At 41.6% G+C, this 27032-nt stretch overlaps 1 protein-coding gene across 9 annotated transcripts in view; it reads right to left on the bottom strand.

Annotated features, from left to right (window-relative positions):
* LOC127572737 (storkhead-box protein 2-like) overlaps positions 1-27032 on the bottom strand; it is a 240739-nt gene that overhangs the window by 55030 nt on the left and 158677 nt on the right. The window contains exon 1 of one of the 9 annotated variants that reach the window (XM_052020298.1): positions 6319-6370. The exons of the other annotated variants lie outside the window; for them this stretch is intronic. Within the exon in view, the coding sequence (XP_051876258.1) occupies positions 6319-6343 (25 nt within the window). The 5' untranslated portion in view covers positions 6344-6370. Of the gene's footprint in view, positions 1-6318; positions 6371-27032 lie in introns of those variants that run through there. 9 annotated transcript variants of the gene reach the window in all.

The raw sequence follows: 27032 nt of genomic DNA, 5'->3' as shown, positions 1-27032 counted from the left end.
CCAGCTTGGGAACTTTAACAACATTCCACTTTCAACAGGGCAAAATTCTGCAGCAATGCTTATGGAAAACCAAATAAGCCTAGTTTACTGAAGTCCAAATTCATGCAATTAGTTGTAACACTCGTGGGACTTGGAGCTCTTGGCAGATTTCTATCATTAAATTGTATCTGTTTTGCATAATTTATTCATATTTGGGGACTGAGATTAATTTGATGCTCCACTGAGTCTCAGAAGCACTCAGTTCATTTTCTAAAAATAATTTGCTACAATAATTTTTTCATGATGCTGGCCTCAATTTCTATCCTTGTGATAAACTGCAAATATAAATATATTATTAAGTTGTTACCTTTGAAAGGAAGCAAAGCAAAATTGTTAATGATTGTTGATAGGATCACCATATTACAGAACTAATGATTGTATTTAGCTTTATTAAAAATCTTTCTTTCCTCCATAATTTTCTTATCATCCCTTTCCTTCCCTAAAGTCAGTAACCAATACTGGATCTAATTTCTGCAGGAACTTAGCATCCTCCTAAGAGCTTTAAGCAAATGGATAATTCTTATGTAAACCTGGATGTAATATCTAAGTGCATTAAAGCAGAGTTTAGCTCTGGCCTCTTCTTCTAATGTAGGGAAACCAGTATATAGCAACTCTTGGCTAAGTAACAATTGAAATTGGGGGCCTAATTCTTCTTCTCCTGAGGAACTTAATGCCATCCTACCAGAGAAGCTATGCCGGATGGTAAGCAAAAGAGAAATGGATCAATGTATTGGTTAAGGGCCAGCCATGGCTGGTGAGTAAGGTTCTTGGGAGTTTGGGATAGTAACAAAACAGATAAAAACACAGAAGGATTTATGAAGTCCACAGAGCAGGACTCTAGAGGTGTAGTTTAGGGAAAATTGAGTGAAGAAATTGATGAAGAAGAGTGGGCAAGGACACTGGGACACTGAAGAAATCCAAAAGCAAGGATAATGGAACTTAAATGTTTAAATAGTGTAGGGCAAGGCAAGGGCAGAAATGAAGGAAGTTCAGAGCTGAAGATATGGGCTGTCGTATTCTGACCGATGGAGTGATTCATGCATGAGGAATTACTGAATCCAAGCCTTGAAGCTTTAGAGTTTCAGCAGTAGGGGGAAAGAGCAAGAAGCTAACAATACAAAGTTGAGCCAGCCAATTCAGCAGAGACCAATGATTGAGCCTGGAATTTCCTGGTCTGTGAAAATCCAGTGTAATACATTGAGCCTTTGGGAGGCTATGTATGCATATTCTTCATTTTTAAAGTGCTAAAAAGACACAAAGCTATAAACTAGCTTCATGGTAGGTCGTTAAATTATCAGATTTATGGAAATATATATGTCTATAAATATTTAAACTTTTGACCACAAGGACAACAGGGAAAAGTTCCTGAAGCCCGGTGAAATAGAGGAATGGGATCATTAACATCAATCTAAGGAAAGGAGATTACTCTGTGGTTTAGCATTTCAACTGAAAGATGTAACTAAATGGGGTGCTCATCAATAAAGTGTTGAGCAGAAGATTTATTCCACTGTGGACTGGGATCTATTGAATTTGTCAACTGCAGAAGATCCTCATGGATTTTATAATTTGTGACAATGGTGAAGGGAAATGGGGTAAAAATTAGACCTTACTTTTCAGGAGTAGAAAGTGAACAAAAAGTACCCATTTCTGAATACTGGCAGGCCTGCCAGGTAGATGTGTAAAATGTATCCAGACCATATTGGATCAAGTAATATTCAGGTGTCCCTAGCATTATGTATCAACCCTAACAAGCATTAGCCACTACATGTATATTAATATTAGCCCTAATGTTTGTGTTATGACCTCTGAACACTGTGTATGCTGTACTTTCTCTGTCAGTGGTTCTTAAGTTGTGCCAGCAGCCTAACCTGGAAAGATCTCTATTGGCTCCTGCTAACAAGTTAGGGTTTCTCTTTTAAGTTCACCTTCACCACAGCGTTGCAGATCACCGTTATTCTAGCCCCTCTTACAATTCTCAGACCTCACTCTGCAAAAATTACTGCCAAATTGGTCATCTTCAAGCTAGCTGTTCTCCCAGCTAGCACCCTCTCAGATCAAAGACAGTTCTTTGACCTGAAATGCTCATTCTGTTTCCCTTGCCACAGATGCTGCCAGACCTGCTGAGTGTTTCCATTATTTTCAGTTTTTGTTTCACATCTCCAGCACTGCAGTTCTTAGTCTGCACAGGTCTCAGCCTCAACTTTGTACTGTAAATGATTTTTTTTTAAACACTAGGTTATCACACAGGTTTGTGTGATCAGTAGTGGTGTGTTACATGAGGCAAAGTTTCTTGCTCAGTCAGTCTTGCCTTTGAGCAGAAGATTTTAGGACTTTATTTTTTCATTTTTAAAGTGAGCAGGAAAATCACATAGAACAGTACAGCACAGGAACAGACCCTTCAGCCTTTGATGTCAGTGCCAACCATGATGCTATCTTAAATTAAGTCCATCTGCCTGCACATGATCTATATTCCTCCATTCCCTGTCTGTTCATGTGCCTGTCCAAGGGCCTCTTAAATGTTGCTATCGTATCTGCTTCCTCCACCTCCCCTGGCAGTGCGTTCCAGGCACCTACCACTCTCTGTGTAAAAAAGCTTTCCGTGCAAATCTCCTTTACATTTTCCACCTCTCACCTTAAAGCTATGTGCTCTAGTATTTGACATTTCCACTCCGGGAAAAAGACTGAATATCTACCCCATCTATGCCTCTCATAATTGATATACTTTGATCAGGTCACCCCCTCAGTCACCGATGCTCCAAGTTAGTCCAAATTCTCCTTATAGCTAATACACTCTAATCCAGTCAACATTTAGGTGAAGCTCTTTTTAACCCTCTGCAAAGCCTCCACATCCTTGCTATAAAGTGTCACCCAGGACTGCACACAATCCTCCAAATATGGCCCAACTAAAGTCTTGTGTAGCTGCAACATGACTTCCCAACTTTTATACTCAGTGTCGCAACTGACCAATGAAGGCAACTGATGCCCCATGCCTTCTTCACCACTCTACCTACTTGTGCTGCCACTTTCATGGAGCTATGGACTTACACCCCAAGATCCCTCTATATATCAATGTTACTAAAGGTCCTAGCATTTATTGTGTACTTTCTTCTTACATTTGACCTCCCAAAATGCAACACCTCACACTTGTCTGGATTAAACCCCATCTGCCATTTCTTTGCCTATACCTGTAATTGATCTATATCCCACGGTATTCTTTGACAACCTTCCCCACTGTCCACAACCCTGCCAATAAGTTGAGCATAATTGTACAGTACATTTTTATTTTCAAAATGTTCCTTCTGATGTAAAATAAACATTTGTCTGGACTTTTTCCATGGAGGCTTATTCAACACAAACAGCTCTTCAAGCCCAGCATAGCAACTTACTAATTGTCTTTACAGGAGACACAAGAGACTGCAGATGCTAGCATCTGAAGCAACAAACAACATGCAGAGTCCTGATGCAGGGTTTCAACCCAAAACGTCGATAATTCCTTCTTGCCCCCCCCCCAGAGATGTTGCTTTACCCACTGAGTTCTTCCAGCAGATTGTTTGTTGCAATTGACTGTACAGGGCTGTCAAGCAGCAGTTAGGTAGTATACTCCATCTCTGAAATTCAGTTCTAACATAGTACTATGTAGCATATCTAGCAGTACTGACCGGTGACGAATTTCTCAGCAAGAATTCAGCCACTGTGGTCTGTAAAATGGAGAATTAACTTCACTCTGTCTATTGTCTGAAGCACCAATGCATATGTAGAAATGAGCACACTTACGGTGTCCCAATCAGAACTCACCCAGCAAAAGCAGTCACATTAATGGGGCGGTGAGTACTTATCCCTCAGATAATCCATATATTTTGTATAATGATATTTAACAAAGCCCTGTTTATCCATCACCTCTTACCTGCCTCACCTCTATTGTCTCCAGTCACACAATTTTATATTTCTTGTTCAATTCTTTAGATCCGAAAATGGTTCTTTTTACCGTAAACTCCTCCAGACCTGCAACACTCTGAGATTACAGTCCTCCTCCAATGTAAAAGCAGTAGAAATAGGAGCAGGGGGCGGCCATCTAGCCCTGCAAACCAGCTCCACCATTCAAGATCATGGCTGTTCTTCAATCGCAGCACCACTTTCCTGAACTATCCCCTTATTCCATGATTCCCATATAATCCAGATCTCTGCTTTTAATGAACACCATGGCTGACCTTACCCAGCGGACTCATGTAAAGAAATCTAAAGATTCACCACCCTTTGAGTAAAAAAAAGTTCTCTGCATCTCAGTCCTTAACAGCCTACTACCCCTTATTCTCAAACTCAAACTGCAAGCAAGTTTTTCATTGAACTTGTACCTCACCATACTTGTGCATATGACAATAAACTTGACTTGACTTGAACTGTGGCCCCTGCTCCACCTCCCAGACTGCTGATATTTTCAGAAGAACGAAATAGCTAATTGCCATCTGTAGAATGCAAATCCTTGATCTATATGCTATTCAACAGTACGACAGGGTCATGACAATATAACTATGAGGCAATTATGAGAAAGATCATGCAAAGTTCACAATATTTATCTGATTTAGACATGTTTTCCCTGAATTTGAAAGAGGATCCCATTCCCAAATCTTCCTATATAATTTCTTAGGTGTAACTACATAACATCTGCCCAAAAACAAACCCTTTGGACAGAAATTTGATTGTATGGTGTTGTTTATTTCAGTGTTAGATGACTGAAAATGGATGTTTTAAGGAGCAAAACATGATAATGTCCAGTTCTGGGTTGTTTTGCATCACTTCAAAAATTCGACTGGCCATTTCCAGTGTGAGTCAATCTTTGTAGATCTGATACAAATTCTGTGTCAGAGACCGGGGACAATTGTCTATGTACCATTCCTTTTAAAACACTGTGAGTGAAATTAGATCACATTGCCCTCAGAATGATTGTCAGTGGTCAATCCTAGACTAGGTGTTAATGGTACTTTGCCAAACCAGGACTCTTTTTAAGGCAGGTACCTACCATCCTTCAGATATCCCCCTCCATCCCATAAGGTATGACAAACCGCCCCACCACTCCAACTGCTCTCAATGTACCAGTTGTCCAATATTTCATTGGCCCCTGGCTCACCATCCAACCCACCTCTGGCTCCGATCCTCCAATGGCTGAAGATGCTCATCCCATCCTCTGATTTTCTAACTCCTCATTACCCTGGCCCCAACCACCCCTCCCCAACAATCTGCTGAGTGCCAACCTGCTGAACTCCATGATGGAGAGCTTGATCTCCATCTCCCCCATGTACTGATGCCAAACTATGCATCCTCAAAGGCTGAATCCCACCTCTCCCTACCCCATCCCCACTGGACCCTGCTTATCCCTCCTTTGGCCTCAGCTCCCAGTGAAGGTTAGAGTGGTAGGATCACGACTGAAATGATTGCAGGCGCACCAAACATCAACTGATATCACATCTTTACCAGCACAAAACCATTTCTGGGCCACAAAGAGGTAAAATAAAAATAGCTACATTACCGTGTCACTACAATGTAGTAGCATGGCCCTTAAACATTGAGAGTAAACAGTCAGAGAGGTAGGCTGCGATTTGGAGTGTTAAGTAGCAAGTACAGACCTGTTCCCTTTAATCACACAATTGCCATGTTAATATAAACTTGGAAACCACTCTTAAAAGAGAATCACTTCATGGAATAAACATTTAGTCGCAAAGATTGTCAGAACTAAAGATTACATTGTTAATTACGATAACCCTGGTTCTTGATAAAATGCCACCCTTTATAGACCGGAAACCTCAGCTGGTAAACAATGTTGAATTCTGCAGTCATAAGAATTCTAGGTGCAATAATCAAATACAGCATTAACAAGAGATGCACGGCACACATCCACTCACTGAATCTTGAGCTTAACAAATATTAAATCATAAAAGCCCCTTCTCTCATTTGGATCACTCCTAATTTCCTCCAGCAATCAGCTACAATTTTGTTTACATGTTTTCTGAAAACCAAATGGGAAACTGCTACTGGCACACAGCAGCCAGCACAAGTATACAGAGAGAAAGATGTTTGAACACACAATTAACACTCACGAGCGGGAAAAAAAAATCCACATGCAACCTGGTTCTGCAGATCCAGAGCATGGAATTTCTCTCTGCTAAAAGAGCTGCAATTTGCAGACGTTTCTTTCAGCTTTTCAACCCCCGCAGCCACGAGCAGCTGGGAAACACATGACATCATCACTCAATTTTATCTGTTGTTACAGTTTAATCAGTTCACCTCCTCTGCCCTGGCCTTCCAGCATTTCCACACTGTCTGAAATCCTTGTGCAGCTCTCAAGCGCAGCCACATTTAGGCGTTAATGCAGCAGGGAAACAAAATCCTTCAAATTTTTACTCTCCATTAGCAGCTTAGTCCCCAAAAGAGTCCGAGGCATTTCTTCAATGGAGCCTTCTCGTGTATTCACTTTGTGCTTTTACCCAGCATGCCCCGGCCATATAAAGACAATAGAGGTGTGACCATTTGCATTGTGATCTGGTAGGCAAATGTTTAAAAACTCCTTCCAATAATGGCCATTGACACGCTAGTGGGCGGCCTGCTGCACCTGTTGGCATGGCAACAAGGTTTGGCTGCTCTTTAACCTAGCCTTAGCACTTTTCTTCTATCCCACGGCCACAGGCAATTAAAAATTTAACACCCAAGTTTTGCAGAAGGTATGAAAATAAACAGACAGTGTTAATTGCTTGCTGCTGTCTATACCAATATTGTCTGGAAAAATAAACAGACATATTGTTATAGCTTTGGAATACTTTATATTAATCATTAAAAGGACATCAGTCTATCAAGGCCACTGTTGAGTCAAGAAAATGCCACTTTCCTTGACATACGTATTGCACAAAAGCAATGCGTGTCTGCAACTTTTTCTCAATTACACAGCATTTGCAAAAACTATTGGTGACTGTAAGTTGTACAGTATGAGCATTAGAAATTTTGCATTATCACCAGCTTCTATTTGACTCTTTTTTTAATAACACTTGCTTCTGAGTGCCAGTATTGTTGCCCAAAAGTCTGCAGGCCATGAGTTCAGGTCTCACTCCAGAGACCTGACCCCAGACACAAGGCTTGCATCCCAGTTCAGTGCTGGTGGATGAGCTTAGTCTTTAGAAAGAGGCATTAAACTGAGGATGTATTTGTCTTGGTGAGATAGTCATAAAAGCTTCCCACAGCTTTAGCAGAGCAAGAAAGTTCTCTTGATCCCTATCAAAGACACAAAAACAGATTATCTGACCATTATCACAGTGCAGTGTGTGGGATCTTGCTGTACATAAATTGGCCAACACATTTCCTACTTCACAACAGTAATTGGCTGTAAAGCACTTTGTATCATCCGACGATTATGAAAGTTTAAATACTGTCCTTTTCATTGATCTGATTTGTAGGTCTATATCTTCACAGGTCAATAATGTTGCTGGCTTCCTTTTTGGTTTGGCTACCTATACAGGTCGTCCCCAGGTTACAGCAGGGTTCCATTCCTGTGAACTGATTGCAACCTGAACAGTTCGCAAGTTGGAAATGTGGCCATGAACCAAGTTCCCTCACAGCAGAAGATGTCTGCAGCCTCACAGCAGCCAGCAAATCCACCCCGCTGGTCTTCCAAACACTTATTCATATGAACGGGCTATACATAGGTCAGGCATTTGTAAGCTGGGGAGGACCTGTAATCGGGAATGCTGCTGATGGAATAAGGATTACATGTCAGTCATCAAGTGCACTTTTTTAATGCAAAAATACCTTGTGAGGTTTACATTACAGGGGGGAATTACGCAGGTCTTCTCTTTGTGGGACACACAGTCTATTGGGGATAAGTGCATGTGTCACCATTCCACTGGGATCATTGCCAGGAAAGATATCACCTTCCAGGATAACGTGCAAGGCACTTAGATGCCAGGGGACAACCAGATCTGGCGTTTCTGTGATGACCCCCATGGAAGAATAGCTGCACTTTACTCCCTGCCTATTCTTCTACATGAACAATAGCCAGCTGAGCAATACAATTGGGACATGTGTTTCAATTCCGGCCGCTGTCTGTAAGGAGTTTGTACGTTCTCCCCGTGTCTGCGTGGGTTTCTTCTAGGTGCTCCAGTTTCCTCCCACATTTCAAAGACATAGGGGTTAGGAAATTGTGGGCATGACCGGAAGCATGGTGACACTTGTGGGCTGCCCCTAGAACACTTCTATGCAAAAGATGCATTTCACTGTGTGTTTCGATGTACTGTACATGTGACTAATAAAGTTATCTTATCTTAATGATAAATGGTATTCAAGGACTAAAAAGGGAGGTGGAGAATTAATATTGAAATGTGAAATAATTAGAAAATTAGAGAAGGTTTACTAGACTTACACCTGGAATGGGTGGTTCATTTTATGAGGAACGATTGGACAGGCTAAGCTTCATTCTGCTGGACTTCAGAAGAGTGATAGGGGACTTGAGACAGATCCTGGGAGGTATTGACAGCGTTGATGTGGAGAGCATGTTCTGTCTTATGGGAGAATATAGAGATTCATTGAAAAATAAGGGGTTGCCTATATAAGAAAGAGAAGAGGAGAAACATTTATTCTCCCAGTGGACTGTGAGTCTTTAGAAAAACATGGTGCAAACAGAGTCTTTGAATATTTTTAAGACGCAGGTAGGTGGAAGCATTGGTGACACGGTTAGTAGAGCTCCTGCCTCAGAACTGTAGTTACCCTGGTTCTGAGAGTCTGGAGTTTGCACATTCTCCCTGTGATTGGTTTTCCCTGGTGTTCTGGTTTACCTGAATATCCCAAAAATATGTGGGTAGGATAATTGGCCAATGTAAATTGTCCCTAGCATACAGGCAAGTCAGGAGGAGTTGATGGAAATATGGGGAGAATAAAATGGGATTAGTGTACAATCAGTATAAATGGGTGTTTGATGGTCAGCACAGACTTGGTGGGCTGAAGGACCTGTTTCCATGACTCTATGACAAAGGGCTGAAAGGTTACAGTAGGATAGCAGACTTGAGGTTACAATCAGATCAGTCATAATCCTATCAAATGTCAGAGCAAGTTTGAGGGGCTGTATGGCCTATTCCTGCTTCTAATTTGTATGTTCATGTGTGATACTCCCATCATATGAAGAATCCTTGCACTAGAAAGCAAAATAAGGTTCAGCATTCTCTTATACCTCTGATTATTATCTTTAAGGTAGGCATGAAACCATTAAACATAAGTAGCTTAGTTTAACCTCATCTGAAAAGGCAGCACTTACTTTGGTATGGAATGTCACTTAAGTTTTAAGCTGAAATCAAATCAATCATTGAAACCCACAACTTCACTGTGTTTGTCCACCACGATGTAACATTCAGGCTTCCAGTTGAAAGTCAGTAACATTTCGACAAGGAGATTTAATGCCATAAACAGTGAGAGATCAGGTTAAATAACTCAATACCCTCACGATGTCAGCCGAGCTTCTAGGGTGTATCGTACTGCTTTCTGCATTTCTGTGTTCATCAAGGTGGGCCTTATTTCAGGGCCAACACCAAGCACTCCCTGGTCCAGCATGGAAACCCAGAGCAAGTCTTTTTCTTTCTGTTCATTTGTAGATCCATATCTTCATAGGTCAATGGCATTGAAGGTTCCTTTTGAAGTCTGGCTGCCAACACTCAGGAATGGAGACACAAGAGACTGCAGATGCTGGAAAATGCAGCAAAAACAAACTGCTGGAGGAAGTCAATGCGTCAAGCAGCATCTGTGGAAGCAGAGGAATGGTTGATGTTTCAGGTCGAGACCCTGCATCAGAATTGGGAACACTCAGGAATGCTGTTTTCAGTATTTCCAGCATCATCTGTTGATACTCAGTCCATCTCATCTTTGCTGATCCTTTGAAAGAGCTTCCACTTGATGGCTCTTGTTCCATAAAGCTACTTTTTTTTCCCTTTCAAATATTTATTCAATTCCCTTTGAAAAATTCTACTGAATCAATGCTCATTATTGGTTTAGGACTTGTAACTCAAATCATTCCAATTTATGGCAAAAAGTTAAAATCTCCTCTGACGTCCCTGCTCCTCCTGCTTATTTAGTTGATTACTTTAAACCTCTGCCCTGTCTAGCAGTGCTCTCTGAAGCAAAGTAGAGCAACCTTGAACATTCCCAACTGTAAGGTTGAGTAATTAATTTGAGCTTTAAGACATTAAGTCAAGTGTCCATGCAAACCCATGGATGAATGATATTCTACTGCAGATGGTGTACTAAGCATTGTGCACAAAATCTGGTGAACCTTTGGCTTTATGTGTGATTCTGTACAGAATCTTCTGCTTTAAATAATGGGGTCTATTTGGTACAGTCTTGCCCATGAATGGCAGATAGGCAGGAGTGGGACAGTGTGGCAAGAGATTTTATTACATAACTCCAACAAGAAATACTGTGACATTATTCTCTTGGGCAACCATGCTGAGTTTCCCCAACCTCACTTCATGGAGTACCCACTCAAATAGAAGTGATCTTCACTCTATAAAGTCCAGGAAAATGAAAGGACTCTTATGAATGAAGTTTAACTGACAAAGTAAAACAACATTGTAAGTTCCATGATTCAGTTCCTCCACCACGATTATCCTCAACACTGCTGCCCCACAAGGCTGTGCCCTCAGGCCCCACTCTACCCCCTCACGAATGCATGACCAGATTCTGCTCTAACTCCATCTACAAGTTTGTGGATGATACCAATGTAGTAGGCCGAATCTCAAATAATGATGAGTCAGAGTAAAGGAAGGAGATCGAGAGCTTAGTGACATGGTGTCATGACAACAACCTTTCCCTCAATGTCAGCAAAACAAAAGAGCTGGTCATTGACTTCAGGAAGGGGGGCAGTGCACATGCTCCTGTTTACATCAATGGCGCTGAGGCTGAGAGAGTTGAGAGCTTCAAGTTCCTAGGACTGAACAATTTACCAGTTTAGAAGAACATCCAGCATAGTTTTAGTGGACAAACACATAGATATCTACTCTTTACTCAAAAAATCCTAATAAAAATATGCTTGCTCCCCAGACCTCAATAAGCCTATGCTGGACATTCTTCTGAAACTGAATCGTGGGACTTCAGATGCTGTTACACCTTGTGAATTAAACATCATTCTTAAGAGTTTTTTCATAAATTATTACAAAGGGATTACCAGTTACTTTGGTGACACAAAAAATTCTGCAGCTGCTGGAATCTGGAGCAATACACAAAAAAGTGCTGGAGGAATTCAGCAGGTCAGGCAGCATCCATGGAGGGAAATAAACAGTCGACATTTTGTCCCAAGACCCTTCATCAGGAATCTGTTAAATTTGGTTCCCATTCCACAATGGCTCAAATTTAAAATTCTCACCTGAGTATTTCAATATAATGTAGAAATGCCAAGGTGGTATCGATAAATAAATATTAACCATGAACATCCAATTGGCACACTAATGTCCCCTAAGGAAGCATACTTGCCATCCTTACACATTCTGGATGTGAGTAATGGGAGACCAACACCAACAACCTTGCTTTTTAACCGTGTTGTAATCAGTTATAATTGAACTAATGCAAAGAGTAACCATGAAGCATCTAGACTTGGAAATATATTGTCATTCCTTCACCATCACTGGGTCTACATCCTGGAACTCCCTCTCCAAGAGGACTGTGAGGATACCTTCGCCTGGAGGATTGAAGCGGTTCTAGCAGATAATTTACCAGCTCCTTCCCAACAGCAATTGGGGATGAGCAATTAATTCTGTCTTGACAGCATTATCCTCATCTCATAACGGACTTCATATTAGCTTCACTGGCTGCAACTGACCCAGATCATTCACATTACCTTCCCAAGCCAATGAGAGATAAGGAATAAATTTTAATTTGAGTGAACATACACTCCTCTTTGCGGTATATCACTGAAGAATGTAACGAGGACAGCAGTATGCAGTGGTACTACCACTGAGCCAGCTGCCATAATGTTTTGTGGCTGGAGATGAAAGAACAAACTCAAAGGATTAGCTTTTACTGATGATTGTATAGGGCCCAACATCATTCATAGTTCCTCAGATAATGAAGCCATCCATGCCCACATGCAGCAAGATGTGTTTGCCATATGGACTTCGAATGATAAATGGCAAATAACATTCACACCAAACAACTGGCAAGCAATGACCATCTCTGTCAATGAGTAAAGAGCATTCAATGGTATATCTTCACTGAGTTTCCCAACAGGGATGATAAATGAAAGAAAACACCATTGGACCAGCCTTGTCAACGTCACAGAACATAAAACATAATAGAAACAGGAGTAAATCTGCAACACCACTCTATAACAATTTGGCTGATCTGCTAATGCTTTACAGCGCCAGTGACCCAGGTTCAATTCTGGCTGCTGTCTGTAAGGAGTTTGTACATTCTCCCCGTGTCTGCATGGGTTTCCTCCGAGTGCTCTGGTTTCCCCCCACGTTCCAAAGATGTACGGGTTAGGAAGTTGTGGGCATGCTATGTTGGTGTTGGAAGCATGGCGACACTTGCAGGCTGCCCCCCAGAACACTCTACGCAAAAGATGCACTTCACTGTGTGTTTTGATGTACATATGACTAATAAAGATATCTTATCTTATCTCAGGACCATTTTTCTGCATTAAACCCATATGCCATGACTCCCTTAGTATCTAAAAACCTACCAGTTTTCACCTTGAATATTCTCTGTGACAGCCTGCACAGACCTCTTGGGTAGAGAATTCCAAAGATTTTCTATGGTCTGGGTGAAAACATCATTCTTGCATTAGGCCCACATGATTTTATATGTTTCCATTTGCAGTATAATATTCCAAGTGTGGTCTCACCAGGCCCCAAATAAACGCAATAAGTTTTTACTTATTCACAATGTACTCTTGTACTCAAATCTTCTTTCAATAAAATACCATTTGCCATCCTGATTGCTTGCTCTATCTGCATGTTAACTTTCAGTGATCTATGTACTAAGGGCACCCAGAGTACAAATCATGAGTGTGATGGAACACTGTCCACTTAGATTAATGACAACAAAGCTGAAAATGCTCAAATGCATCCAGCATCATGTACTTGATTGGTCCCTCAACCACTACTGTCTAAACGTACATGTCCTCAATCACCAGTGAGATCATTGTCTGGTGACCAGCTGAGCACTAGTCAACTATTCTCTTTGTAATCCAGGGCATGCGGTGCCTCTGCCTTTCCGGACAGCTCAGTTAATTCAGTGCCGACCAAACTTCCAATAAACTATCCGTGAGCCGGCCATATATCAGAGAAGCACATGAAACATTGCTATGTCTTGCAAGAAAAGTCAGCGGCACTGTTGTTAAAAACGAGCTGAAAGCAAGCAGCCCTCCCTAACATGGCTTCCCTGGTGCTATCACAGGCTGTGACCAGGGGCTGTTTTGCAATGTGTCAGAGGCTGCACCCTTGATACAGTTCCAAGACTGCAAATGGGTGCAGAGTGGTTGACTGACTGGAACAGTGAAGGGAAGTTGGAGACTGGCTCCATGTGGCACAGGACCAGTAGAATTAATTATGACCAAAAAAAAACAAAGGGGAGTTGTTGCGAGAGAGTATAGGTTATAAGGCATTAAGAAGGTGGGGGGCTGGGTAATAGGATTGATCTGCTAGAAGCTGGCATGAACCTGATGGGCTGAATGGCCTCCTTCCTTAAGAAAGTAAATCAGGCCTGGCAGAGGTAGTGGTCAGGCTGGTATGAGTGGAACTGAGCAACCATCTCACAGTGTTGAAATAAGCTTCATAAAAGCTGAAATGTGCAAAGCTGAGAATAAACTCAACCACAATCTGCAACTCCTGGAAAACTGAAATGAGGAACCACAGGCCCTTATCTAAGCAGTACTGAGCAAGTGGTGGGTATCTGAAACAAGAGCCTGGTGTCTACCAAGAGGTGAACTCTGAATGGTGGGGGAGGGGAAGTGTAGTCCTGAGGTCAGGAAATCAGGCAGAACAGGTTTTTCAAATGTCCAGCAGTATCTAAACGCAGGGCTCCTTCACATTTAATTCTGTCGAGAGCTTTCCTTCAACCAGCTTGCTCCGCAGGGCAGAAGTTTATGTGAGAAGGTTGAGGTATTAGCAGCAACTTGGGTCCTGAAAGTGGCAGCCATAGAAGGGAGCCAATGGTCAGAGGGGGTCGTATAGTGGTGGTGGGGAGGCTCTGATGGTGGTCGATGTTGAGGACTCTGGTGGAGGTGGTGGTAATGTGTGCAGTGGTGTTTGGAGTGGTCCGATGATGGTTTGGAAAGGGATCCCACAAAGGGAGGGAGAGAAGACTTAATGGTTGCCAGGGGCTCTGGTGATGTTTGGTGGGGAACTGAGGGAGATTATGAGTGCTCTTACAGCATTTGGTGGTGTGGGATGTGGGGTAGAATCTACAGAGGGTGCCGGGGTCTGATGGTGGTCGGGGATGGTCAGTGTGTGAGGGGCAGGGGCAGAGAAGTGTGGATTGAGTGGGGTGACAGACTTTGTCTGATAGTGTCAGGAGTGTGTAGGTTCAGTGGTGAGGTGTCACTAAGCAGACAGATCGCAGGGCGGAACATAAAGGAGCCACTTACTGGGCGTTTTGTTGGTCATGGAGGAAACATTCAGGAACAGTATCCATCCTGTCAAACCCAGAATGGATGATTCCTGGTCAAACATGGGATGGATACGGCTCCTGGTCAAACATAGGACGGATATGGCTCCTGGTCAAACATAGGACGGATATGGCTCCTGGTCAAACATGGGACAGATACGGCTCCTGGTCGAACATAGGATGGATATGGCTCCTGGTCAAACATAGGATGGATACAGCTCCTGGTCAAACACAGGACAGTTACAGCTCCTGGTCAAACATAGGAACACACAGTGCCATAAGACAGACATCTTATGTGGATTCAGCCCTCCTGCCTCCATTAAGCCGTTGAGTTTTCTGAGACCTACAATATCTTAACAAATAGCCTAAAACACAATTACATTGCTGCAAAGCAGGTACATCACGTGATTCTCCTGTCCAATCAGGGTCAAAAATATGTACACGTACATGGATGACAAAGAGAACAACATGTTCTCACTCCAAGATACACTATGGGGCCCAGGAAACTAACTAGCTGTCTTTGAAACAGGATGGCTATTAAATGAAGGCAGGCCATCTCATTATAATATCTACAAGACTAATCTGCTTCCAAGACTGGATTTATTGTGATGATCTTATTGAATGGCAGAGAAAGCTTGAGGGGCCAATTAGCTTATTCCTGCTTCTATTTCTTATGCTTCTTATTCCTTCTGACTCCTTCGGTTTATTGTACTGTTACTGATGCGTTTTCGCAGCTACTTTGTATAGTAGAGTCAGCCATGACTCAGTTCCTGAACCAGATGCTTGCTTTTTAACCACTGTCATGACATCAAAATTTTTGGGAGTTTGACTCAGCTCAATATTTCTCACACACTACAACAAAACCTCCATAAATGGTTTTATTGGATGTATTAAAAAATACATCTTCTGATAATAAATTAGAACTCCTGCTTTTCCTCTGCACTTGATTGGCAAGGGTTGACTGTAAAATTTCTTTACTGTCATTTCTGCACAGATGTACCAAATGCAAAAGGAATAATTCAAACCAGATAATTCTCCAGTCCATATGACTCCACACAGCACTGGACAGTGTGCACTTTTCTACAAAACCATTGGTAAGATTTGATTTGATTTTTTTTGTAATTAAAGAGAAATATACCATTTCTATCCTCCCACATTCCAAAGACGTAAAGGTTAGGGGTTGTGGGTATGCTATGTTGGCGCTGGAAGCATGGAGACACTTGCGGGCTGCCCCCAGAACACTCTACGCAAAGATGCATTTCACTGTGTTTTGATGTACATGTGACTAATAAAGATCTCTTGTCTTATCTTATATACCATTTCTATCCATTTTGGATTTTGATCCATGCCCTGGCACACTCACCTCTGAAGTGGAAGGTTGTGAAATTAAATTTTGGTCAGATATCTTAGCACATTAGACAGGTATGTCGTTTACTGCTTAACATTATCTGAACACTTACCTTGTTTCTGTCTGAAAACTTGTGGAAAACTGTAGTAGTAACCACAGTTCAAAATATACAATATTGGTTGTTGAAAGTCTTGGAATATGCAGAGGACATGAAAAAATGTGGAAATAAATGCAAGTTTGTTCCCTGTAACTCACCTTGACACCATTTAGAAACTAAAGACCACTTTCGTCTACTGTGCTGTGATTGATGGAAGCTCTGATTGTAACAACTATAGAAAAACTTTGTTAGCCACAGGTGAGGTACCAGAAAAGTAGAGAATGGCTAATGTTGTGCTTTTATTTAAGAAGGGCAGCAGTGATAAGCCAGTGAGCCTTACATCAATGGTGGGAAAGTTATTGGAAGGGATTCTGAAGGACAAGATTTATTTGCATTTGGAGAGTCAAGGATTGATTATGGATAGTCAGTATGGCTTTTGCCAAAGGGAAATTGTGTCTCACAAGTTTGATTGAGTTTTTTGAAGAGGTGACCAAGAGGTTTGACAAGGGCAGGTGAGTAGAGATTGTCTTCATGGACTTTAACAAGGCCTTTGACAAGGTCCTGCATGGTAGGCTGGTCCAGGAGATTAGAGCACATGGGATCCAGGGTGAGCTGGCAAACTGAAGACAAAATTGGCTTGGTAGGAGTCAGAGGGTGGTAGTGGACGGGCGTTTTTCAGATTGGAGGCCTGTGACCAGTGGTGTCCCACAGGGACTGGTGCTAGGTCCTTTGTTATTTGTCATATGTATCAATGATTTGAATGAGAATGTATGTGGCATGATCAGTAGGTTTGCCAATGACACCAAAATTATTGGTATAGTGCACCATTATGGGGAACTCACACAGGAGAGGAATTGAAGCTTGGGCAGATCAGCCATGATCACCCGTTTCATCGAGACAAGCACTTGAATCACCAAGGCATAGAAAGCATCCTATCTGGATGCATCATGGCTTGGTACAGCAACTGCTCTGCCCAGAACCGCAAGAAACTGCAGAGAGTTGTGGACACAGCCCAGCGCATTACGGACACCAGCCTCCCCTCCTTGGACTCTGTCTTTACCTCTCGCTGTCTTGGTGTAGCAGCCAGCATAATCAAAGACCCCACCCACCCAGGACATTCTCTCTTCTCTCCTCCTCCATCGGGTAGAAGATACGAGAGCCTGAGGGCACATACCACCAGACTTAAGGACAGCTTCTACCCCATTGTGATAAGACTATTGAACAGTTCCCTTATACAATGAGATGGACTATGACCTCACGATCTACCTTGTTGTGACCTTGCACCTTATTGCACTGCACTTTCTCTGTAGCTGTGACACTTTACTCTGTACTGTTACTGTTTTTACCTGTACTACATCAATGCACTCTGTACTAACTTAATGTAACTGCACTGTGTAATGAATTGACCCGTACGATCGGTTTGTAAGACAAGCTTCTCACTGTACCTCTGTACAAGTGACAATAATAAACCAATACCATTACCAATACCAATATCAATAGAAGGCTACGGATCAAATGCTTGTGCTCCTATTTTCTTATGTTCTAACTAGACAGCTTGCAACCCTCTCTCCATAGATACTACCTGACTTACTGAGTATTTACAGGTATCCTCTTTTATAGCAGCTGGGTAGTACATCTCATAGTTCCAGCACTGTTTTATCCCTCTCCCCTCTCCTTATTAATCACCTTCCACTTACAACTCCTCTCGATAGATCAGCAATGATAAATAACAATTTACTATCCCTTGAGACAGCACCAACAGCCTTTGAGTCATCTGGATTCTCTTAGTATCTACCCTATCACAGGCATTTACTTTGTTGGTGAATCCCTGAAATTCTTAATCCCTTGGGGTTGTGAAGACTAGATTACTGGAGACGTTTAAAAAGGAGGTAGATACATTTTCGAAAGATAGGAAACTCAGGGCTACAGGGAACTGGGAGTTGAGTTCTGTGGTAGATCAGTCATGATCATATTGAATGGCAGGGCAAACTTGAGGGGCTAGGTGGCCTACTATTTTCTTGTGTTCTTATCTACCCTCAGCACAGATTGGTTAATAACCATGTGAGTATGAGACAGAGAACGAAACATATGAAGAACATTTGCCTCTCATGGCAGTCCAATACACTGAGCAGCTAATTAAAATATTTTCTTGTTCTACTGCTCTCTCAATCCCTCCCCATCGTTGTAATTTAAAACATGTTTGGTTTCTCACTCTTTTGATCCTGATTAAAGGCTACTGATCTGCAATGTTAATCCTGCTTCTCTCTCCACAGATGCTGCCTGATCTACTGAGTATCTCTCACACTTTCAGCTTTTATTTCAAATTTTCAGCATATGCAGTTTTTTCGCTTTGAGAAAAGTTGACATTTTAAATGTATGACATTGTTAAGCCACACATTCCAGATGCTGAAACCAGTTATAGGTTCACTATATTTGCAGCCATCATAAAAATCAGCCATGCAATGGTCTACAGAATGTAGTTTAGAATATTCAGAAGGATTTAGGAGAGTAATCAAACGTGGAAAGTACGATTACATGTTTGGGGAAAAAATATGAAGGTCATTAATTTTAACAGATGGAAGAGACATACCAAAGAGACCTGGAATCTGCCAGCAAAGCAATTTTCCACTTGCTTGTCTATGTGCCTTTTATCCAGGAAAAGGACAATGATATGGTGAAAAATATGGCTTAAAACTTTAAAGCAACCACAACGGTGCTATTCTCTCTTATTTCTAGTGCTGTTTGGCTGTGTCAATGGAGCAGGATTCACAACATTGGCTAGTGTTATCGTTTTATCAAAGAGAACCTAGAAAGGTAACTTAAATAAAATGCTCACTGCAGTGTTAATTCTCATAAACACCACAAGAAAACAGCAAATTAATTCTAGTTATTTATTGTATTAATGTTCTAATGTGGAAGTTAGCTGCTCACCAATCTGACAGATAAGTATTAACTCAGTTTGCTGATATACACCAAGTGAATTTCAGTGGTGTTCAACAAAAAATTCCAACCAGTAAATGGGAGTACTGGGAGAATGTGGGTAAATGGGGCTAACATGGATAAGTACGATGGTTGGCAAGGGCTTTGTGGGCTGAAGGGCCTGTTTCTCTGCTGTAAGAGTTTATGTGGATCAACAGCTGGTTAAAAGACAGAAAATCAAGAATAGGAATTAATAGGTCTTTCTCAGGTTGGCAGGCTGTGACTAGTGGGATACCACTTGTTACTTGTTACAGCAGTAGAGGCCTCAGGTACTGCAGGGATCAGTGCTCGTGTCGCAACTGAGGAGACCAAATGTGACATTTCCATATTTGCTGGACACATAAAACTAATGAGGAATGTGACTGGTAATGATGATGAAAGGAAACTTCTGGAGGATATAAACAAGCTGAGTGAGTGGATAACTATATGGCAGAAGGAATACAGTGTTGACAAATCTGAGGTTATCCATTTTGGTAAAATAACACTGAAAAGCTGAGTACTTTTTAAACAGTGAGAGACTGGGAAATGTTGACATTCAAAATGACCTGGGTGTCTTTGTATGTAAGTCACTCAAAACTAACATACTTTGATGGAATTAGGAAGGTGAATGGTACATTGGCCTAAATTGCTAAAGGATTTAAGTTCAAGGTAAGGATGTCCTACTACAATTATAGAGGACCTTAGTGACACCACACGTGGAGCACCATGCACCATTCCCAAAACAACTTGCACTCACTCTGGAGAGAATACAGCAAACAACCTGCTGCGATGGCAGGACTGTTTAATGAGGAGAAAATGAGGCAGCTCGCTCTCTTTTCTCTAGGATTTAGAAGAATGAGAGGTGTACACATTAAAATGTACAAAAGTCTTTGAGAGTGTGACAGGATAGATGTGGGGAGGATGTGTCCCCTGGCTAAGGAGTCTATAACTAGACGGTCACAAGTTCAAAATAAGGGGTAGGAGCTCTGAGGGTTGAAATACAAAGAACTTTCTTCACTCAGCACGGTGAATCTGGAATTCTCTACCCTGGAGTGCTGTGGAGGCTCTGTCACTGACTGAATTCTAAATAAGGACTGATAATTCTTGGATATTAAAGGAATCAATGAATATGGAGATCAGGCAGGAAAATGGTGTTGAAGTAAATGATCATAAACGATCTTGTTAAATGATGGTGCTGGCTCTGGAGGTTAAGTGGCTTACTCCTGCTCAAATATTCTTATGTTCTTAAATCATGCAAGCCCCTGCCTCACTTAGTACTGTCAAAGAGTTCTATACACTATACTCCTTGACCAACTGCACAAGTTTTATGAATAGTAAACTATGTAATGAAACCAATGGTAAGTTATATTAGAGTTGTGAGTTAATATTTCAACATATGGAAACATGCAGTGCTTAACTGAAGATACTGTGTTTGTGAGAAACACATTTGCCATGGGGGTCAAGATCGATTGGTGAAGCACATTTCCAAGGAGGAATTGTACAGTTTCAAGGACTAAAGATGTATTTTGCCAATTACATTATGTGGTCTGTGCATAGGATGGTCATTGGCCGTCATTGTCTTGAGCCATAAAGGAACATAAAATGGTTTGTTCACACTGAATTATTTCTGCACTTGAAGAATATTGTTATCCTGGCAGAGATCTTACACTTCAAAGTTGAGAAGTACTCAAAATTGGACTGGACACCATGAACTGATCCTTCTGACTGCTCATTGTTTCAATACTTCCTCAAATCTACATATCTAGTTGCCTTTGAAACTCTAATCAGTATTATATCATTTTTTTTTGTCAGAAACTTGGCCCCATATTTAATTTTGTTTACCACAAACTCTTCCTTGTGTACAAACACAAACAAAAGTCTTCCACCTGCCACTGGCAGTATGTTTTCTGAGGCTCTGGGTGCAAAGATCCCACTATTTGAGACAAATTACGTAACATTTACAGATTATCCATCCACCATCTATTCTTTAGACCGTAGGTTATCTGTTGGACCTCACTCTTCAGGTATCTGTAGGATTGTTAACCTTGAGATTCAGTGGAGTTCTCTAATGAAGGACATCTTGCACTTGTGGTAAAGTTGCTTCTGAATCTCCTGGCCATTCTCATCAAACCAATTGGAGTGTTTTCCAGAAGAATGGCTAAGAGTCTCTTCAAAGGTGCTAATTATGATAGAATTCAGGATGGTCCAAATGCTGTGGAAAGTATAGTTTCTGCTAGTTGGTGGTCACCAGACTGTCTATGAGGCATGCCATAGAAGAGCTCTCTCAGTGGGGTCCTTGAGACTTACAACTTCAATTTTCTTGTGGCAACATTTCTGTTTGCACATCAGGCTGAAGAAAATTAGAGAGCAGATTAAGCAGTCCAACAGTTGTCAGCAATTGTCAAGGCAGAGGTGATGTGGGCATCTTTGTAGTCTTTTGCTCAGATGATGGATTACTGAAACAAGTGCCAGTCTCTGGATCAGGGTGTTGCTATGATATCTGGCACTTAGTGATAACTATGTCATGCTGGGATTCTTCAGTGCCATCAAAATCAACTCTGGCCCAAATCCCAAGACGCCACCTCCCTGACAGTCATAACTGGAGGGAAACTTGTGCAGGACAATGAGGCAGTCAGTGACTATTTGAAGAGGCCTTTCAAAGAACTCCTCAATCAAGACTGTGTCCTGGATGAGAGGGCCCTCAACTCTACTGAACAGCAAAATATCCGGTCCAACCCTCACCACCAAGAAGTAAAAAAGAGCTCAGGAACAAACTGTATCCCTGCTGAAGTTCTAGAACTCAGCACAGAGGAATGTCACTTACAAATTCACAACCTCTCCCATGTCAGGTAAGAGAAGGACATTCCAGAGTATTAATGAGATATTGCAATTGTGACTATCCTCAAGTAAGGAGAGGTATCTGATTGCATAAATATGTCATCCCGCTGTGTGCCAGAGAAAATCATCACCAGGGATATTCTCAACTGCCTCCTCCCTGGGCCTAGAAGCTGCTCCCTGAATCGCCATATGTCAGCTCCAAGATAGGTAGGGAGCAGCATCAAACACTATACCTGGCCATTTTTGCCCTCACAGAAGTCTTTGAGTCTGTCAAACGAGTGAGACTGTGGAGATCCTTCTCAAAGTTATCTGGCAACTTACTTCACTGTCTTGTATTTGCTTCATACTGGCATGCAAGACATGATCTTAACCAACTACGGCTTCAATCTCAGTGTAGACTGACATGAAACAAGGTTGCATCATCACCATAACACTTTCTCACTACTTCTTGGTACAACTTTGCACTTCACCTCCAACAAGCTTCCTGCTGGCATGGAGCTAATCTGCAGGTTCAACAGGAAACCAAATTATTTCACTTCCATTCCAGAACATGGGTTGCCCATCTCAATCATCAAACTGTAGTGTTCAGACAATATTTACATATATAAACAGTCGGAGGACACACAGAACATAGAACAGTGCAGCACAGTCTGGGCCCTTTGGCCCACAATGTTTGCTGGCCTATATAGAAACCTACTCCCTTTCCTCCTACACAGCCCATAACCCTCCAAATCATTGTCAACTCACTAAAGGCATACAAGAGAATGGATCTTTTACTCAACATCTGCTCAAAATGGTCCTCTGCCAACCAGGCTCCACCGAACAACACCATTCTCAGACAATAAAGATCTAGGATGAGGCCCTGGAAAATGTATTTGGTATCTCGGAAGCCACTTCAAAGTAAAAGCTGACATCGATGAAGAAATTCACCATTGCCTTCAATATGCAAGCACAGCGTCTGGTGTCTGAGGAGAAGAGTGTCTGAAGATCAAGGCCACAAACCCAACACAACGTTTATGATCTACTGGGCAGCAGTGATCCCTGGCCTACTTATAGCAAGCACCTCAATGTCATCTCCTCAAAATCCTTCATGATTGTCAGCATCATCTCCCAGGCCAACATCCCCAGCATTGAGATCGTAATTACACTCAGTTGGCTTCAATGGGCAGTCCTTGCTGCTCACATGATTGATACCAGACTCCCAAAACACACTCTCCATTCTGAGCTCCACCTCAGCAAGGGATTACCAAGTGGAAAGAAGAACGTATTCAAGTATGTTCTCAAAGCTCCTTGAGAGGTGTAACATCTCCAATGATTTATGGGAGTCCCTGGAAAGAGAACATCACCTCCAAAACTACCACCCTCCTGTCCCATCAAACATCTCCTGCCCCACCTGTGGCAGAGCCTGATGGTTCTACATTGGGCTCATGAGTCACCTTAAAACTGGTCAATCTTGATTCATGAAGGATCACTTATGAAGAAGAATATTCCAGATTATGGGAATATTCTTTCTCTTAGGCTACTGACCGTACTGAACCATGCTTCTCTTTCTCCATCAGATAGTTGGTAGAAGAAGTAATCGCAAAGCTACTGAAGAAAGCCCTACAGTTTAAGTCTGTGATCTTCCATCTCCTCTTGCTGTCAGCCGAGAGAGAAAGGTAAATGCCTCATTGTCTACACTTCTAACATCACAGTGTTCTCACTGAACCAGGGTTGCTAGATAGTGTTATAGGCCACAGTTTTCTGAATCTATTTTAATCAGCCCTCAAAGGCACAGGCAGGTAATTTCATCTGCTTTACTCTACAGCACAATTCAGATTTTGATTGCTGCCTTGCACTTAAACTTGGCCAGTGGAAAATCTTGCTCAATAACTCTTGAACTTGCTAATTAGCAGACGTTTATGGCTAGCCTCTACCACTCTACCAGGCACAAGAGTTTCAGGAACTTCCAAGGTTTTTTTGAACTGCATTTTTTAAACATTGAGAAAATCTTTCTCCCCCACATGCTGTTCTTGTTGACGTACATTGAGTCCTGCTCAGGCAAAGCTTTAACTTTAAAATTCTCAGTCTTGCTTTCAAATCCCTCCAGGGTATCATCCATTCCTAACCCTGTGACCTCTTCCAAATACCTTTATTAATGTCCTTGTGTATCCCTGATTTTAATTGCTTCACTATTGGTGTTGGTGGATTCAGCTGCTCAGGCCTTAAGCTCTGGAATTCCTTCCTTTAACCTCATTTCCTCACTTTGCTCCTGCTGAAACCTACATCTTTGTTCTAAAATCTTTCCTTAAGTGATTCAATGTCAATTTTTGGTTTGATAAGGCTCCTGTAAAATGCCTTGGGACATTTTTGTTTGCTCTGTTAAAGATGTTAAACAAATGGAAGTTGCTATTATTGTTTTCTAGCTATGAAGTCAAGAAGGTGGCAATAAGAAGGGCTTCAAAGTTTATGTGTACAGGCAGAGTTTCTTTTTTGTACGAGGACTTGAGATTCCTCCTTTTCTGTATGAGTGTTTGAAATTCCTCTTTAATCATTTTTGGAAATACGTATCTGTCTACTCTGGTTACAAAAAAAACCTGACATTTGTGCATTAGGTCATGTGAAATCCTTAGACTTTCCAATGAGTTCCTCGGTACAATTACTGTAGAACTTTCCAAGCTTCAGATGACCTCCAAGGTCAAATCCACGAGATGCATGTCAAGCAGAAGAAATGCTTGGATACAGCAGATGAGGCAGGTATAATAAGCTAGGGAAGATAACTGACAGGAAGGAATAAACTGTGAATGGTGCTTCGTCAGATGCTAATCAAAGAGCAGATTAAACCATATGACAGGTGATATATTACCCAGCATGAAAAATCACTGTTAATATAATTTGGAGTGGCAGAAGTAGCATTGCAATATTAATTTATAACATAAGGATTGTGTCTGCCATTTCTGAAACTTTAGTAAATGATGTCATTACATCAAAGCAGTATGATAACATATTTTGCATTTGCACCAGTCACCTGCTTCATCATAGCCCCATTTGTTACACATTAATGGCTCCCTGCACTAATCACTGCTTTCTAATATGGAATGATTCTCTTTCTCTCTCTATTCTTTTAACTAATCTAGAATACAATACCATGAAAGAAATTGTCACAGAGGTTGGTGAAGCAGCTGTAGGAGGGCGTCAATGATCAAAAGAGCCTTTTATTGGATGCATTCTAGGCTACAGAGAGGCAGAGGAGGATGGTGAGCAGGATCACAGCCACAAAGAATTTCATCTGGGATTGAACTTTCTTTCTGAGAAAAGCCAAGAGCAATATACAAAACAGCTGGAGGAACGCAGCAGATCAGGCAGTATCTATGGAGGGAAATGGACAGTCCATAGCATCTCTGGAGGGAACCGTCTATGACAGTTGCTGCCTGACTCGCTGAGTTCCTCCAGCGTTTTGTGTGTTGCTCCAGATTCCAGCATCTGCAGTCCCTTGTGTCTCCATAAAGCCAAGAGCAGACAAGATGAATTTAAATAGGGCGGTTTGAACGAGGTGAGCACAGGGTGGTGTTAGCAGTGTTGGCCCTGACTTGACAATAACTGCTCAAATGGATAGTTCATGAGTCTCAAGCTCAGTCCAGAACATCAGTCACTTTTCCCCATTTGTCCGAAGGAACTTTTCCAGTTCATTAATGTGAACAATGGAATGGATTTAGGAACAGGAAAACAAGGAGGTATAAACCCAGTGCATGTGCAATTAGTTGGCATTAACAATAGCATATTTGTTAATTTAGTTGGGACCTTTCCCATTACCAGTGTGTACTGATCAGTATAGCCAAAGATACCAGTGAGCCAGGTCCAAAATAATTGACATCAGAGGCATCCCTGAAGCATTAAGGACAAATCAGCCAAGTAGAAGCATGCTGCTTGACTCCAAGTTTCCTGGCACTATTTGTTCAGGCAACAACTTCACTCTTTAAGTTTGCTGGGTAACTCTGGATAGATTTGCATCAACCGGGAGAGAGGAATAACGGCACCGGAGTGAGGCGACTTGTTGCAAGCTGCTCTCTGCAGATCTACTTTTACTATAATCATTCTACTCTTTTAAATCTACCCTGGACTACCTCAAAGCACTGTGAAATGAATTGATCTGTATGAACGGTAAGCAAGACAAGTTTTTCACTGTACCTCAGTACAAGTGACAATAATAAACCAATTCCAATTCCAATTCCAATAATCTGTCCATTTTATTTTATCTCACACTGACTGTTAGATTCTCTAAGTGCCCCATTAGTGGGTTTGCACTTTTGTTTAGTCTGTTTTCGTATGCTGCAAAGTTCACAAAGGGTTAGAGGTGAACTACAGATCATTAAAGTGTCGGACATATCGGATGTCTGAAACAGTTAACACATTGTTAAACTGATTGGGTTTTCAGAATTCTTTAAGTACAATTAAATTTTTACAGACTACTTCCCACGATTTTGACTGGAGAAGTGAAAAAATGATGGATAAACAACCATATTATAAACAAAACTGGATCAAAATGAGAATGCTTCAACAAAGGGGTATTGTATTTTAATGGCACTGCAAACTGTGGGACTCATCAATCATTCCAGTTTTGCCAACAGCTTATTTGGGTAAACTAGTTAATAATTACTATTCTCAGGATTAGATGGCCCTTTGAAATTTTATACAGCAGCAATTTACAGAGAACAGAACACTGGAGCCTTAATATTTAGATATCCTAATTACTTGAGTTCAGGCTGGGACTGGTCAGTCACACACCATAATAACAGTGAAAGCAATAGCAATAGGCAACTTTTCTCTGCCTAACTAACTGGAAGTGTCAAGATCATGTTCTATGTACATATTGGTATCACTGGTGAACAGCACTAAAGTTATTGTCTGATAGTTCCTCACAACCACCAACCTCCTCGTTAAGTTACAACAAAGGAGGCTGGAAAAGCTCTTTAAAGTCCCTGACAACTTATTTGGTGTCAAGTGAATAGGGGTTTTCCCGTTCCTGCCTTGTCTATTACAGTGTTGAAAAGTCTGCGACTGCTAACCGAATGGAGTTGCACAGCAATAATTGGCTCTTGTGCTGCAGAGAGACTTGACTTGCGTGATCAGGTGCGGGTAAGAAGTGTT

The sequence above is a fragment of the Pristis pectinata genome, chromosome 7 (genome assembly GCF_009764475.1).
Source record: "Pristis pectinata isolate sPriPec2 chromosome 7, sPriPec2.1.pri, whole genome shotgun sequence".
NCBI lineage: Eukaryota > Metazoa > Chordata > Chondrichthyes > Rhinopristiformes > Pristidae > Pristis > Pristis pectinata.
The sequence above is the reverse complement of the archived record's forward strand: the minus strand, read 5'-3'. Positions and strand labels throughout refer to the sequence as shown.